This window comes from Dama dama, chromosome 20, assembly GCF_033118175.1.
Source record: "Dama dama isolate Ldn47 chromosome 20, ASM3311817v1, whole genome shotgun sequence".
Classification (NCBI taxonomy): Eukaryota; Metazoa; Chordata; class Mammalia; order Artiodactyla; family Cervidae; genus Dama; species Dama dama.
Genome location: NC_083700.1, coordinates 111,863,901 through 111,879,415, shown reverse-complemented (window position 1 = coordinate 111,879,415; position 15,515 = coordinate 111,863,901). Strand labels below are relative to the sequence as shown.

Sequence of the window (15,515 nt, the reverse complement as noted above, 5' to 3'; positions counted from 1 at the left end):
AAAAACAGATCCTCCCCTGTCCCTAGGCAAAGATACCCATTCTGTGACACAAGCCCTACTTGCGCTCACCCCACATCCATCACACACCACTGCCACTCATGGCAAAACCAGCCACAAACACGGACGCTGGGTGTAAGGTGGGGGGATTTAAAGCTGTTCAAAGAACGACTGAAATCCACACTTTCCAAAACCCAACCCCAGGAAGCTAAAAATCATGGCTGGTCCATCATGAAGATCTTCCTCCTCCCAAGATGGTTCGGGTAACCCTCCACGGGGCACTTTCACCACCCACACCAATGTCTCCTTTCTCCCTTTAAGCCCTGCTTGGTCTTCGAAGGGTAGAATTTGCTTCTGTTGTTAAGTGGTCTTTGTTCTAGGTTATCACCGAATGTCTAGGCTGGAAACTCCCACCACCGCCACCACCACCTTCCCTTACCTGCCCAGAGGCTGAACTAAAATGCCACGAAAGGTGTGCTCAGCAAGGCCTTCTGCCACTCACACCTGGTTCTTTTACAGAACGTGAAACTTCTCTTTAAAAAAAAAAAAAATCAGGGCACCAGAACAATCACATCCATCGAGAGTGAACTTGACTTCCTGCAATCCTGTTTCTTCCTGTATTCAGGCCCTAATCTGAACAGATGACCAGGGACTTTCAAAAAATTTAATGCCAACCACATGCAGAAATCACCATCTTAGCAGTAACACTAGGGCCGCCTACACTTCCTCTCCCAGACATGGCCAGGGCAAATACAGGGCACAGAACGCCCTGGGCAGTCGGCAGTGGGTGCAGAACGCTCCCAAGAGACATGGGTAACTGGGTCCTGAGTCAGAGTCGCCCACCCAGCTCAAGTATGAGCAGGGAGTGTATTACTTCTCAAAGCGAAGGGAAAGTCGCTTAGTCGTGTCTGACTCTTTGTGACCCCATGGACTGAATTCTCCAGGCCAGGATACTGGAGTGGGCAGCCTTTCCCTTCTCCAGGGGATCTTCCCAACCCAGGGATCGAACCCAGGTCTCCCATATCGCAGGCGGATTCTTTACCACCGAGCCACCAGGGAAGCCCCCGGTGCTCTGTTTTAACAACATGCTTAAGGCTCTTGGCTCCCAGACAGGGGCTCAGTGAAGGCGAGTGCCTTTAGTCGAGCTATGTGACTCTTCTTGAGTTCTTTAGCTACAGAACTTCCCAGTTGCTTCTTTTTCCTCTTGATGATTAAAGTGGATGGCTATTGTTAATTATTTCTAAGTCCTGAGAATATTCCCCATTTGGCTGACACCTACTTTTACCAACTAACAATGATCATTAAGAGCCGATGATCAACAAATTAAAACACATGTCATCTGATTATTGTATAAAATAGAGGGTTTCCCTGGTGGCTCAGACAGTAAAGCATCTGCCTGCAATGCAGGAGACCTGGGTTCGATCTCTGGGTCAGGAAGATCCCCTGGAGAAGGAAATGGCAACCCACTCAAGGACTCTTGCTTGGAAAATTCCATGGACAGAGGAGCCTGGTAGGCTACAGTCCACGGGATCGCAAAGAGTGAGACATGACTGAGCAACTTCACAAAAAAAAAGCAAAAACAAAAACCAACTTTACTTTAAAAATAACTTTCATATAAATAAAAATATTTTAAGGATAAAAATCACAATAGAGATGGAAGTTGCAGTAGAGCAGATGTTATTTCCTTTGCAGACTCTGTATGATTCAAATACTTAATGGCAATTTCTAAAATAATAACAAAATAGATGGGAAATCCAAGCCTGTGCACACACTTCGAGTTGAACATGCCTCACCAATGGAATCACTGAGCAGCTGTCACAGAGAAGAGACATTGTGGGCTTCTACCAGATGACTTCTGGAAAGATCCCTCATCCTGCTCCCCTTGCCCGGGGTCCACCGTGAGGGTGAAAGAGGCATGCCCCAGCACACAGGGGGCCTGCCCACTTCCTGGGACATTCTGGAAGCCTGGTGGGGAAGCCTTGTCACTCCTCATCCCTGATGTTAATTAGTTTATTACATATGAGATGAATTCATTTATTCATGGAGAGTTAACGTTTGCAAACCTCAATGTACAAGTAAAGTCGTCACGTGGAGAGGACATTCATCCATACAACTAAATTCCCATCCTCTTTGTCGGAACTGTGGTGTTAGAGAAGACTCGAGAGTCCCTTGGACTGCAAGGAGATCCAATCAGTCCATCCTAAAGGAAATCAGTCCAGAATGTTCCTTGGAAGGACTGATGCTGAAGCTGAAACTCCAATACTTTGGCCACCTGATGTAAAGAGTTGACTCATTGGAAAAGACCCTGATGCTGGGAAAGATTGAAGGGAGGAGAAGGGGACAACAGAGGATGAGATGGTTGGATGGCATCACCGACTCAATGGACATGATTTTGAGTAAACTCCGGGAGTTGGTGATGGACAGGGAGGCCTGGCGTGCCGCAGTCCATGGGGTCGCAAAGAGTAGTACACGACTGAGTGACTGAATTGAACCAATGCTGGGGATGGGCAGAAATTCTACAAAAGACCACGGAGCAAGACTCCGGGACACGGGCAGCGAGGGAGCCTCTGATGAGAACTCACCCAGCCGGCTGGCTTGGCCCCCAACACGTCTCAGCACCAGAGCTGGGGATGCGAAGCTCCATCTAACCCAAATTCATCCAGAAGAGGCAGCAGCTGAGGATTTGCTTCCCGCCCCACCCATCAGAAACAGGACCCTTTGCCAGGAGCATCCTTGTCCCAGGCCTGGGATGCTAAACCACCCCAGACCCTCCAGTCCCGACCTGCGGGGTCAGGGAGATCGCCCCCTCCCTGGTGCCTCCACAACTCCCACCCCCTGCTCCTCTCCACCTGCAATACCCCCCTTGCCCCCAGCCTCTCATCTGCCATCAGGAGCCTGTCCATGACTGTTTATCCCTTGGGCAACCTTTGGCTCCTTCAGGATAATTTCCCACCTGAGGCACGGCTGTCCTGGAGGTGAGAGATCAAGACTGAGGCAACAACAAGAAGTAACTTCCAAAGGCTGGCACTGGCTCCCGCCACCAGGCCTAATGCTCTGTTACTTTTGGCCAGGCCCGACTCTGTTCTTTCTGTTTCCCTCTGTTCTTTCCGTTTCCTGTCTTCCTAACATGAAACCCTTCAGTTCAGTTCAGTCACTCAGTCGTGTACAACTACTTGCAACCCTATTAACTGCAGCACACCAGGCCTCCCTGTCCATCACCAACTCCCGGAGTTCACCCAAACCCATGTCCATTGAGTCGGTGATGCCATCCAACTATCTCATCCTCTGTCATCACCTTCTCCTCCTGCCCTCAATCTTTCCCAGCATCAGGGTCTTTTCCAATGAGTCAGCTCTTTGCACCAGGTGGCCAAAGTATTGGAGTTTCAGCTTCAGCATCAATCCTTCCACTGAACACCCAGGAATGATTTCCTTTAGGATGGACTGGTTGGATCTCCTTGCAGTCCAAGGGACTCTCAAGAGGCTTCTCCAAGAGCACAGTTCAAAAGCATCAATTTTTCAGCGCTCAGCTTATTTTATAGTCCAACTCTCACATCCATACATGACCACTGGAAAAACCACAGCCTTGACTAGAAGGACAAAGTGATTTCTCTGCTTTTTAATATGCTGTCTAGGTTGGTCATAACCTTCCTGCCAAGGAGTAAGCGTCTTTTAACTTCATGGCTGCAGTCACCATCTGCAGTGATTTTGGAGCCCCCAAAATGAAATCTGCCACTGTTTCCCCATCTATTTTCCATGAATTGATGGGACCAGATGCCACGATGGTAGTTTTCTGAATGTTGAGCTTTAAGCGAACTTTTTCACTCTCCTCTTTCACTTTTATCAAGAGGCTCTTTAGTTCTTCTTCATTTGCTGCCATTTAAACCTTTTTTTTTAAAGGGGGACGAATGAAGACTGAGCGTCTACAGTGAGGCAGAAACGATGCATGTGTGTCCTGCACGTTCTGTGCATAAAGAACGGCCCACGATAAGGGTCCATCTGTGCACAAAGAGGTGGCTGCCGGCACACACGGAACTGGCTGCCGGCCTGCCTCAGGGCGGATGCTCGCCGCCCCGAGTGCGGCCCGGCGCTGAGGGACCCCTCCGGCAGGCAGGGCCCAGGCTCCCGCCCCCCGCGCATCCCCCGCACGCACGCGCGTACGTACCGTCCTGGAAGACGCGCTCCACGTTCAGCCCGTAGGTGGCGCACGTCTCGTAGTACGTGCACCTCTTGAGGTCGCTGGAGAGCTTCCGCGCCCGTGCGTCGTCGATGACCCGCGGGTTGGTGGAGCTGATGGCGTCTGCAACAGACGGGCAAGAAGAGGCGACATGGTGACCCGAGCGGCCTGAGGACGCCCCGCCCCCCGCGGCCCCTCACTCAGCAGGGAGGGGATTCTTCTCAGGCCCTGGAGTGATCAAAGCATCGCTTATCCCCGCTCAGCCCAGACGTCAGATGGCCAGCTGTCCCAGAGGGCCCTGTTCCTGGATATGAAATCACAGCATGTCTGCAAAGACCGGGAGGGGAGGGGGAAATGCAACAACGTTAGTCGCTCGGTCGTGTCCGACTCTTCGCGACCCCATGGGCTGTGGCCCGCCAGGCTCCTCTGTCCATGGGGTTCTCCAGGCCAGCATACTGGAGTGCGTTGCCATATCCTTCTCCAGGGGATCTTCCAGACCCAGGGATCGAGCCTGGGTCTCCCGCATTGCAGGCGGATTCTTTACCATCTGAGCCACCAGGGGAGGGAAGAGTAAGAGTTAAATAAACGTGGTTCCTGAAAAAAACACGGTCACTACGTGCAGTGGCCATCTATGTACAGGCGCCCATGAAACACACCCCGCCCACCAGCACCAACCCCTCCAGGCGCCCTCTGCCCACTGGACACACGCTCGCGGAGCCCCCGCAGGTGCCTGTCCCGTTCCGGCACAGGGAAACCCCAGCGAACCAGAGGGACAGAAGCCTGTGCTCTCACGGAGGGGGCGTCAGGTCAGCCGGGGAGGGGGCGGAAAGTGAGATAGAGCCGAGGAAGGACCAGGGGTGTAGGTGGGCTCAGGGCAGGAGACGGGTCGGGAGGGCAGGGGTCAGGGAAGCGTGCCTGCAGGAGATGGCGCAGGGCGGCAGGGGTCTGGGGCAGGGGGGGTCCGAGTGTCTCGGGTTTAAGGGCGATCCAAGGCTGAGAGCAAGAGTGGGAGGTGACCTGGGGCGCTGGAGGGGTCCACAGACAAGTGTGAGCACCACATCGGGTCTGAACAGATGGCCTGGGTGGGTGGGCGGGCAGGGGACCCCCCAACCTCCTGCAGGATCTGTCTACAGATGGGGAGATATGGGCAGCAAAACAGACATGGGGCACCAGCCACTGGTCTCCTGATAGAATGAACCCTGCATCCCCGCTATTTTTTTTTTAGCTTGGCCTGCGTGAGCCATTTCCATTCATCCCATGACTCCCGAGTTACAGGAAGGGGGATGCGGTCAGGAGGCAGCCACGCGCCCTGCACACAGGACCAGAGGAGGGGCCGAGATGCTCCATCTACGGTGCTACCGTGAGACGAAACACGCTTTTCAGGGATTGTTCCGGACGTGGCACTTTTTCCCGCGGGCGTTGAAGGCTCCTGAGTCACAGGAAACACCCAAGAGCTCTTTAAAGAACAGCCCCCCAGCGGGAGTCTTCTCCACTGGTCCAGGAAACAGCAGCAGACAAGAAACGAACAACCTCTTAGATGTTTGCTGCCGCACAGGAAATGTACAGGCGCTCAGCGTTCTCAGCATTAAACCAGAGCCGCGTCTCCAGGGACCGATACACTGATTCTGTTTTCACTTTCTCTTTCTCCTTATTCCCTGTTTGCTTCTCCTAGCCCCATGCAACAGGTTTAACTGACAGTTCTGAATGACCCCCAGGAAAACTAACTATGACTCAGACTGCTGGCAGGGCCTGTCAGAGGGATTAATTCAAACAGTATCTCATCCTGTCTCACCCTCAGATTAATAAACCTGACTTGGATTTCATAACACCTAAGGAAAAGAAGTATTTTTTTTAAGGTGTAAACATCTTTTAAGAAAATGGCAGAAAAACAGTTAGAAACCCAGGATTTTCAAACGCTGTGGTGTACGTAAACTAGAAAATAAATGCATAGAGCATTAATCCAGCTTAGAACTTATCCTGACTGGGGTTCCCCACAACCCCCCAGGTCTCCTTCCCTGGTGGGTGCCCACCCCATTTCTGTCCCACCCCGGCTTCCACGACACGGCGTCACGTGTCAGAAACAGACCCTAAACTGGAGCACTCTTTTTGTCTCACGTTTCACTCCTGCGACTCTACACCTTTTATCTTTTTTACATAGCTCAGGTTTCACCCTCAAATCAATGCAATCAATCCGCCCGTCTCTAAAACAGGCCGTGTTTAACAAACACCATCCCCTCGGCCCTGATGAATGTCCTCCAGCTCCCCGATAGGACCCAAGAGAGAGCACGTCCACCCACCGCTGGGTGAGGCCCTGCACCCCACGTGTCCTGGAACAAAGAACTTGATTCTCCTTCATCTGCTCCACCCCAGAACCTCTGACGGGGCCATAGGCCCCCAGCACCGCAGGCGGGGGGTGAGGGGGACCTGAGCTGCCCTCACCGCGGTCTCTGGTGCCCCATGCAGTCTGCACAGCAGCAGGATCGGTGTGCAGCGTTCACAGAACGCGAATCCACAAGGAGCTAATGGTCCCCGAGGGTGGAACCTTCCAGAAGTCCACCCTCACTCCACTTTCCCGCCACGAGGGCTTCTACGGTGCTCTGGGAATCAGAAGTCTGGGTAGTGACCCCTCAGGTGAAGACTGTCCCTCCTGAAAACACTCAGGTCCTGCTCCTTTGGGGCGTGGCTTTGCTGAAGTAGGAACAGGTCTGACACAAGCCCTCCAGCCACAGACGCTTATAAAACTGAGGGAAGGAAAGGGGGCTGGTTCCTGCCCTCAGGGCCCCCGGCAGGACTTCCCCAGCCTATGGAGCCATCTCTGGGGCACCCTGAGAACCGGATCATCCTGGCGGGAGACAAGCACGGACTCCCGTTCAGCTGGGGCGGGCCACACAGAGGTGACACGCACCTCCAAGGTCAGCGGCCGGCAAAGACAGGCGCCGAGCACCCCAGCAGGACCTCAGGGGGTGGGCCACGCGTGGGACAGAAGGGAGGGAACCAGCCACGGACTGGACACTGCTGTGCCCACAGATGCCCCCAGGGCCCCGGGAGACTTCCTCCCTCCAAGGCCTGGCAGCGCCATGGTCAACGGCGGCCCGGGGGCAGTGAGGCAGGGTCTGCGTGGCCCCCAGACTCACCACTCGCTACACCCAAACACATGGCTGCAGAAGAGAGCAAACCAGTCAAGGTGGCTTTCTGGCTTGGACTGAATGCCTATCTTCCCTTTGCTCCAGGGGCCCTACTGCACAAAGGCATTCTGCGTCCTGAGCGCAGACCCCTGAACCCAAGGAGCGAGTAAGGAGACGCCCAGACAGATTGCGCTTTGGCTCAGAAATGCCCTGGGCAGGCCTGCAGGGAGAGGTGGCTTGCTGAAAATTAACTGCCTCCATCTCCAGGCAGCTTGGAAAAGCAAGATCCGATTTTAGACGAGCTGCCCACTATAAAATGTCTCGTGTCACGAAGTTTTAGTCCCTTCACTGTACATCCAAAAGTATTACAACACTGTCTGTTAATCAGCTATAACCCAATACAAAATAAGTTAAAAAAATTTTTTTTCTTTAGGAAGTCAAACACCCAATTCTGCACACATCCGACTGAACACAAACCAAGGGCTCTTGCAGGTGGGCCTTGTCTCGCAGTGACCACTAGAGGGCGCTCTGGGCATTAAAAATCTCTCATGTCAGCTGAGTGCAGAATTGATGCTTTTGAGCTGTGGTGTTGAAGACTCTTGAGAGTCCCTTGGACTGCAAGGAGACCCAACCAGTTCATCCTAAAGGAGATCAGTCCTGAGTGTTCATGGGAAGGTCTGATGTTGAAGCTGAAACTCCAATACTTTGGCCACCTGATGCAAAGAACTGACTCATTGGAAAAGACCCTGATGCTGGGAAAGATCGAAGGCGGGAGAAGGGGATGACAGAGGATGAGATGGTTGGATGGCATCACTGACTCAATGGACATGAGTTTGAGTAGATTCCAGGAGTTGGTGATGGACAGGGAGGCATGACGTGCTGCCGTCTGTGGATTCACAAAGAGTTGGACACGACTGAGCGACTGAATGGACTGAGCTGAATTGCTGTCCCAAGTTGGTCTAAATCCACCTCTGCTCTGAAGGCTTCAGTTGTGAGACCACTGGTCATGACATATATGCTTCGAGGGGGGAGGCAGGGTTGGGGTGAGGTCCTCTCCATGAAACCCTAACTCACATTTTACATCCAGCACCCTGAGAAGATGCCTTTAGTTTATTGCACGCTTTTTTTTTCTCCCAGCACACTTCCCCACTCCATGATCCTGGATTATCCTGCCAAGGTGTGGATTACCCTGCTCTAAGTTCCATCAGGCCTGGTGCCCTGCATATAGCTAACTGGTCCTGCTGCTCAGACGCAGTCAGTTTCTTATCTGGAGAAGTCTCACATCAGGGCATGCAAGGACAGACCGGATGTGCTCATTCCAAAGGAATTAACAAAAACAGAACCTGCACCAAGAAATGAAGGGATAAATCCAGGGTTTCTTGGACGTGATTATTATTAAGTTCCTCATTCTTCTGACAAAGCGGTTTTAAAGTTAACGTTCATCTGATGTCCCTGGTGGCTCAGCTGGTAAAGAATCCGCCTGCAATGCGGGAAACCTGGGTTCGATTCCTGGGTTGGGAAGATCCCCTGGAGAAGGGAATGGTTACCCACTCCAGTATTTCAGCCTGGAGAACTCCACGGACTGTACAGTTCATGGGGTCGCCAAGAGTCGGACATGACTGAGGGACTTTCACTTTCGTCTGACTTTCTAAAACAATCCCTGTGACCCCTTAGTTAAGTCACCAGCAGATACCAGCAAGTCAATGAATTTATGATCAAGAGTGTCCTAGGTGATGTCACTTTACTAAGAGATCAAGTTTTTACGTGACCTAGAAAAAAAAAAACAAAACGTACCCATGCAGTAAGATTCTATGCTCTCTGAGGGATCTGCTAAAAATGAGATTTGGATCATAAGACATTAAGAAATACAGCAGAATAAATGAAACTCAGCAATGTATCAAAAATCAGTATTAAAGGTGCAAACAGTAACAGAAGTAACTTTTTAGGTTGCTTATAAATTACATTACTTTATGATAGAGAGAATTAAGATGTCCTAATATAGAAATTAGACTTCCTTTCTTTCTGAAGCCCTTGGGGGTGTAGCGGTGTGTTTTGTTTTGAAGTTGCCAAGTGATTTCTCCACTGAACCAAATGAGGAGACGGGCTGATTTCCGTTTCAGGGATTCTCCCTGTAAAAAGTAAGACTTCAGCAGGAAATTATTTCTTCTTTAAACCGTCTGCAAACCGCCCCCGCCTCTGAAAATACAGGCCAGGAAGCCACCGACGGCTCAGCGGCCAGAGCCCCGTGAGCCCAGCTGCCCGGATGCCACTCACCCTGGGTCCCCACCAGGACCAGCGGGACCTCGCTTGTGTTGCGGTAGTTGGCCATGCGGCTGTAGTAGTGGTAGACGGTCTGGAAGCTGATCTCGTCCTCCAAGCTGAAGACAAATATGACGGCGTCCACCCACATGGCAAACTGGGGAGAAAGAGGGCAGGTGAGCAGGGGGCGAAGAGCAGCATCGGCTCACCTTCATGAGCGCGGGACGGGGGGCGGCCACGTGTGGCCGAAACCCGCTTCTGAAGCGTTGCTAACGGCTTCTCATCCTTAGCACAACACACCTGGGCCAGGGTCTGCACCCGCTTCCCACCCAGGCCACTGCGTCTCCAAAGTCAAACCAGACCTTCTTCCCCACGGGAACGTCCACCCCCGTCCCGACTCAGCCAATGGAAAGCAAACCCAGCACGCACAGAGCCGACCTGGGGACTGATACGTGGGGTGACCCAGCAGCTTCCTGCTGCACCCTAAACTCCCCCCAGAGGCCCCCCAGGAAGCCATGCTGCGACTCCTGACACGGGGCTCCTCCTCTGGGCACCCACAGCTCAGAAGTCCTCCACGCCCAGGGCCAACGACTCTGTCAACAGAAGAGGTCTTCATATTGTCAAGATCTGCTGTGGATGAATTACAGCGCCCTTCGAGGGAATTAGGACCCACTGCCAGAGACATTAACCAAACCAGTGAACGAAATGAGCAAAAAGGAGGGGGAGAAAATGAAAACCCTACAGCGGCCCGGCTCTTCTATCATTTTATTCTTGTTTTACCTGCATCCAGCTGAACTCATATCAGACCCTCTTTCTGGTAAATCAGCCGGAGGCACACGTTAGCTCATGTGATACCCACAGTCACCTTGCAAGTCTGGAGACAAGTGAGCAAAGCACCCCGGGACTCAGAGCTCCCCAGGGTCACACATGCGGCACCAGGCACCATCTGGAGCCAGACGCCCTTCTCTTTAAGGAAAGACCCAAGTGAAAATGGGGGATGGAAATCCCACCTGTTTTCTCTAAAAGAAGCTGCAACTAAGATGCAAGTTCTGACAGTCAAGGCATCAGCTCCGATACATTCGGGGAAAGTTTCCATTGGGTAAGCTGGCGTGCTAAGTCGCTTCAGTCCTGTCCAACTCTTTGCGGCCCTATGGACTGCAGCCCTCCAGGCTCCTCTGTCCATGGGATTCTCCCGGCAAGAACACTGGAGTGGGTTGCCATGCCCTCCTCCAGGAGATCCTCCTGATCCAGGGATCAAACCAACATCGCTTATGTCTCCTGCATTGGCAGGTGGGTTCTTTACCTCTAGCACCACCTGGGAAGCCCAAGCTCTGACTTCTACACATAAATGAGAAGGGGATTCAGTTACCTGTGGAGATTTTCTGTGACAGGACAGAATTAAACCTGAAATTCAGATAGTAACGACTAAACAACAATAACAATAGCAATCATGGCCAATGAAACCTTCAGGGTGGGTGGTGCGCTGAGCCCCCAATTCCTCAAGCTGGAGTTCCCTCTCCAGGGCAGACCTGGAGCCCTTGGGGCAGGTCTCATCACTGTCTAACTCTGGGCCAGGGCGGCCGGCTCGCTGGTCTACCACTGGAGTCAGGAAAAAAAGCACCATGTCTGTGCACCTGTGGACCCACCCGTGTCCATCCCGGGGCAGCGACCCTGGACAGCAGAGGCCCTGAAGCCACTCAACCCGCTCCAACATGCATCTCTGCACATCTCTCAACTTTCTTCTTAGACTCTTAACGGTCGGAGCCGAGGTGTGCTCTCTGAGTGTGAAATTACCCCTGCACACTCCAAAACGTGTATGAGCTGGAATGGCGGAAAATCACCCCCAGTGACTCCCACACTTCACCGACTTCATTCACCTGTTCCCAGCGCCGCTGAGGGAGCCGTCGTGACCGCAGGACAGATGTCCCATGGGCGAAGGTCGACTAAGACAGACTCATTGAGCTTAACTGCCCTCACAAACCTTCCAGGACAGTCAGACGTCGGGCCCTGCCCCGCTCAGAGTAACTGACATGCGCTGACCAGGAGCTCTCCCAGCTTCATAACCTGCTTTTTCCATGTTTAACCGGTCTTTAATGTTTCCTTATTACTAGCACTGACTACGCTGTTTCATCAAAGCTAAAGAAATTTCCATACTTTCACATCCTTGAGATCAGAACGTACCTTAAGGCCTGCTTTGTTTCAGGACTCGACAGTATTTTTCTTTTAAATACTGGCATAGCTTATAATCAGTGACACTTTAGACTCACCGGAACATGGTAACTCCGCACTATTTTTCTGTCGAGCCACACACCCCTCAGTGTATGGAGTCCCAGAACTTTAACCACCCCCATATTCAACATCGTTCACTTAAACCACTTAATTTAAGTGCACTGTCACAGAAGGGTAAGTTCAAGAAAGAACACCAGGGATGTTTTTAGTGCTAAGTTTGCATTAATCAGTCTTGACTATTACCAGCCCTTAGCTCCTTTAAAGTGTTTAGCTGGTAAATCATTATAAAAATAATGTCATAAACTAGGGAGTGAGTAAACCAAAGAAAGAAATTTTTCACACTCAGGCTGGTGTTTTTTTTTTCTCCACAATGCCCATTTTTCAAGGAACTCTCAAAGAGGTCACATCATGCTGCAGCCTCTGGTTTTCAGTGGAGAATGACCTGGGCTGTGAAGGCTGGTGGGCAGCCTGGTGGTGGTGTTCAGATTTCCAAATTCCACCCAGCTTTCTAAGTGACTGCACTGCTCCAGATGAAATGGCAACCCACTCACTCCAGTATTCTCGCCTGGAGAATCCCTTGGACAGAGGAGCCTGGCAGGCTACTGTCCATGGGGGTCACAAAGGGTCAGACACGACTGCAGTGACTTAGCATGCTCTTGAGATGAAACACTTATAAGAAAAGAGTGGGAAGCTATAGAAACTTCCAGATACCAATGCCACTGAGTTGACAAATAAGTGCAAAATCTGCTCTTCCTTCCTTCTTAGAAACACAAAGGGAAAATCAGCCACACAGACCAAACTGCCCCTCCAGGTTTCTGTCTGCAGGAAAACAGGATTAGCCTCTCCCCAAAACTAGACAGCATATTAAAGCGCAGAGACATTACTCTGCCAACAAAGGTCCATCTAGTCAAGGCTATGGTTTTTCCAGTAGTCATGTATGGATGTAAGAGTTGGACTATAAAGAAAGCTGAGCGCTGAAGAATTGATGCTTTAGAACTATGGTGTTGGAGAAGACTCTTGAGAGTCCCCTGGACTGCAAGGAGATCCAACCAGTCTATCCTAAAGGAGATCAGTCCTGGGTGTTCATTGGAAGGACTGATGTTGAAGCTGAAACTCCAATTCTTTGGCCACCTGATGCGAAGAACTGACTCATTGGAAAAGTCCCTGATGCTGGGAAAGATTGAGGGCAGGAGGAGAAGGGGACAACAGAGGATGAGATGGTTGGATGGCATCACCGACTCAATGGACATGAGTTTGAGTAAACTCTGGGAGTTGGCGATGGACAGGGAGGCCTGGCATGCTGCAGTCCATGGGGTCGCAGAGTCGGACACGACTGAGCAACTGAACTGAACTGAAAAGCCTCAGTCACAGGAAACATTCTCAGGGGCCTCTCTCTCAGCTCTCCTGTGCACATCTGTGGAGTCAGAACCTCGAGGAGGAGCCAGAGGAGCACGCCGGTCTCGGTGTGCGCGCTGTACTCACCTGGGCCTCCGGGGGGCCGCCTTCATCTCGGATCAGCAGCAGATAGCTTTGTCCGTCGACGACGATCTCTTTCTTGAACCTGCCACCTGCCACACACACACAAAACACCTTGTTACCCAGGAAAGACAGAGCGTGGGGAGGGCGAACAGACGTGGGCTTCGCTTGTGGGAAAATACGCCCTAGACTGCGGCCCTGGAGGCAGTGCTGAGTGTTTTAGGAGTAGCTTCAGATCTGTCTCCAGCAGCCACTGGGCTTTGCAAGGACTACTCCAGATTCCAATAGCCATCTTTAAGAACCAGGATCGTCTGGGGGCAGAGCACGCAGGCTCCACGCAAGGCCAGGATCGCTGGTGGCTCAAGAGGGGGAGTGCTCCTGCGGGCTTTGTGTGTGGGTTCGGGATGTCTCTCTTGCCCCGGGAACCCGGCTAACACAGGGTCCAGAAACGGAGAGCACCGAAATTCAGCATTCTCTCCTTGGGTTCACGAGACCGAAACCAAATTTTCATGTGCTGTGAACAGGGGGGGGGGGGGCAGCCTGGTCTCCACCACATGGGCGAATCCCAGGGCTGAGAGTCTCTGTATTCTCCTCAAGGGAAACCCAGTTCTTGAAACGCACACACAGAACAGCATGGGGATGGCGTGTCCGGGTTCACAGGGCACAAGGGGACGGGCTGCTACCACAAACGGTTAGACAGAAACTACGGACGACACCTGCGCGAGACAGAGGGGGGCAGCTGGCGACAGACAGCGTTAGAGACCACGCTGGGTTAGGAGCGGGGAGCCCCGGGCCCCTCCGGAACGCCGGCGGGGGCGGGGGACGGCCACCTGGACCGGGCAGGCGCTGACCCCTCCAGCACCTCCCCTCGGCGTCCGGGGTCGGACTGCCAGCCCTTCCTCTGGACAGCGGGAAATACACACACCGCTGGGCTCCTCTGCCACCCCAGAGCCAGACCACCTCTCCACCTTCTGCGCGCTGCGCCCACCCCGGTCAGCCCTATCCCCGGGCTTGGGAATTCGCGCTCTCAAAGAGAGGAACGCGGCTCATTTCAACTCCCCAGCCACAGGGGCCTTCCAGAAATACCAGCGAACTGAAAACTCCCAGCAACTGGACGCCTCCCGAGAACCACGCTGCCAGAACATCCCCTCCGGCCCCAGAGGCTGTGGGTCGAGTTCCTTGCTAGCCCGAGTCACATCTAGTTCGGCGCCACAGTGACCCCTGGACCATGCCGGCCTTCCCTCCCAGAGTTCCGGGGTTTGGGCCACCCCGAGGAAGGATCGGAGGCCTGCAGGTGGGCTGAGGCCCCGTGAGGCTGGGCGGGGGTGGGGGAACTGGATAGGAGGTCACAGGGGTAAGTGAGCACGCACGCACACACAGCCACGCCCACTCGGGCCCCCCTGTGACGGGCAAGACGCGCTTGCTTACACAGCAAAACTCAAACACCGAAGAAAGCCTTCCAGTATGAAGACGGATAAACCCTCATTTTGGTCCCCCTCACTGTGGGTACGGGAAAAAAAAGAGGGCGCACTCCGTGGAGAAGCGCTGGAAGGACACACAGGTGATGGCGCTGTGACAGCGCGTGCGCACTGGACCAGAGGCCTGCGCGTGCGCTTCCGGCTCTGGGTGGACCCACAGTGGGGTCCCTGCGCCCCCGCAGCTCTGCAAACATAAGGCGCCGTGACCCCTGGCATCTTAGCACACGCGGAGGCCGGCCGCTGCCTCGTGAACACAGGTTCCACCTCCACGAGGCCGCCCAGCCGCCCCAGGCATGCTGGGCTCCCGTGGCCAATTCCTCACCCATCTGCGGGGTCTCTAAGGCAGGAGGGGGAGTTCCCGCAGGACCAGCACCCCTCTGCTGCCAGCCGCCACCCCCACTTCCCTGGGAGCTAGCACCCGGCTCCCCAGGAGTGACGCCTGCTGTTGGCCCTGCCCCTCCCCTCGTCTCTGCGCCCTCTGTCTTACAGGGTAAGCACTCGATGGATTTCACATCTCCTGTTTCATTCACCTTCTTTGATATGTTTTTGTAGAGTTACCTTTACAAGTATGTGTCCAGATGATTAGATCACAATATTAACGTTAAGCAAGGTTTGCTCAGAGTTCTTTCTGCTCCTCTGTAACCACAAGCAAAGGCCTCTGGATCTAATTTGCATCAGATCTAAAAGGGCGGGGTGATTGTCTTCTCCATCCCTAAGGACACTTCCCATTCTAAAAATCACTATATATTATTCTCCTCTAAAATATGTAGTTAGTAT

The 15,515-nt window shown here is 53.0% G+C and overlaps 1 protein-coding gene across 4 annotated transcripts in view; it reads right to left on the bottom strand.

Annotated features, from left to right (window-relative positions):
- The window catches only part of AGAP1 (ArfGAP with GTPase domain, ankyrin repeat and PH domain 1), a 577,143-nt gene that overhangs the window by 340,673 nt on the left and 220,955 nt on the right, over positions 1-15,515 (bottom strand). For all 4 annotated transcript variants that reach the window (XM_061122533.1, XM_061122535.1, XM_061122534.1 and 1 more), the window contains exons 4-6: positions 13,267-13,352; positions 9,571-9,712; positions 4,160-4,294 (exon numbers count right to left, since the gene is read on the bottom strand). In XM_061122533.1, coding sequence (XP_060978516.1) covers positions 4,160-4,294; positions 9,571-9,712; positions 13,267-13,352 — 363 coding nt within the window. The remainder of the gene's footprint in view (positions 1-4,159; positions 4,295-9,570; positions 9,713-13,266; positions 13,353-15,515) is intronic.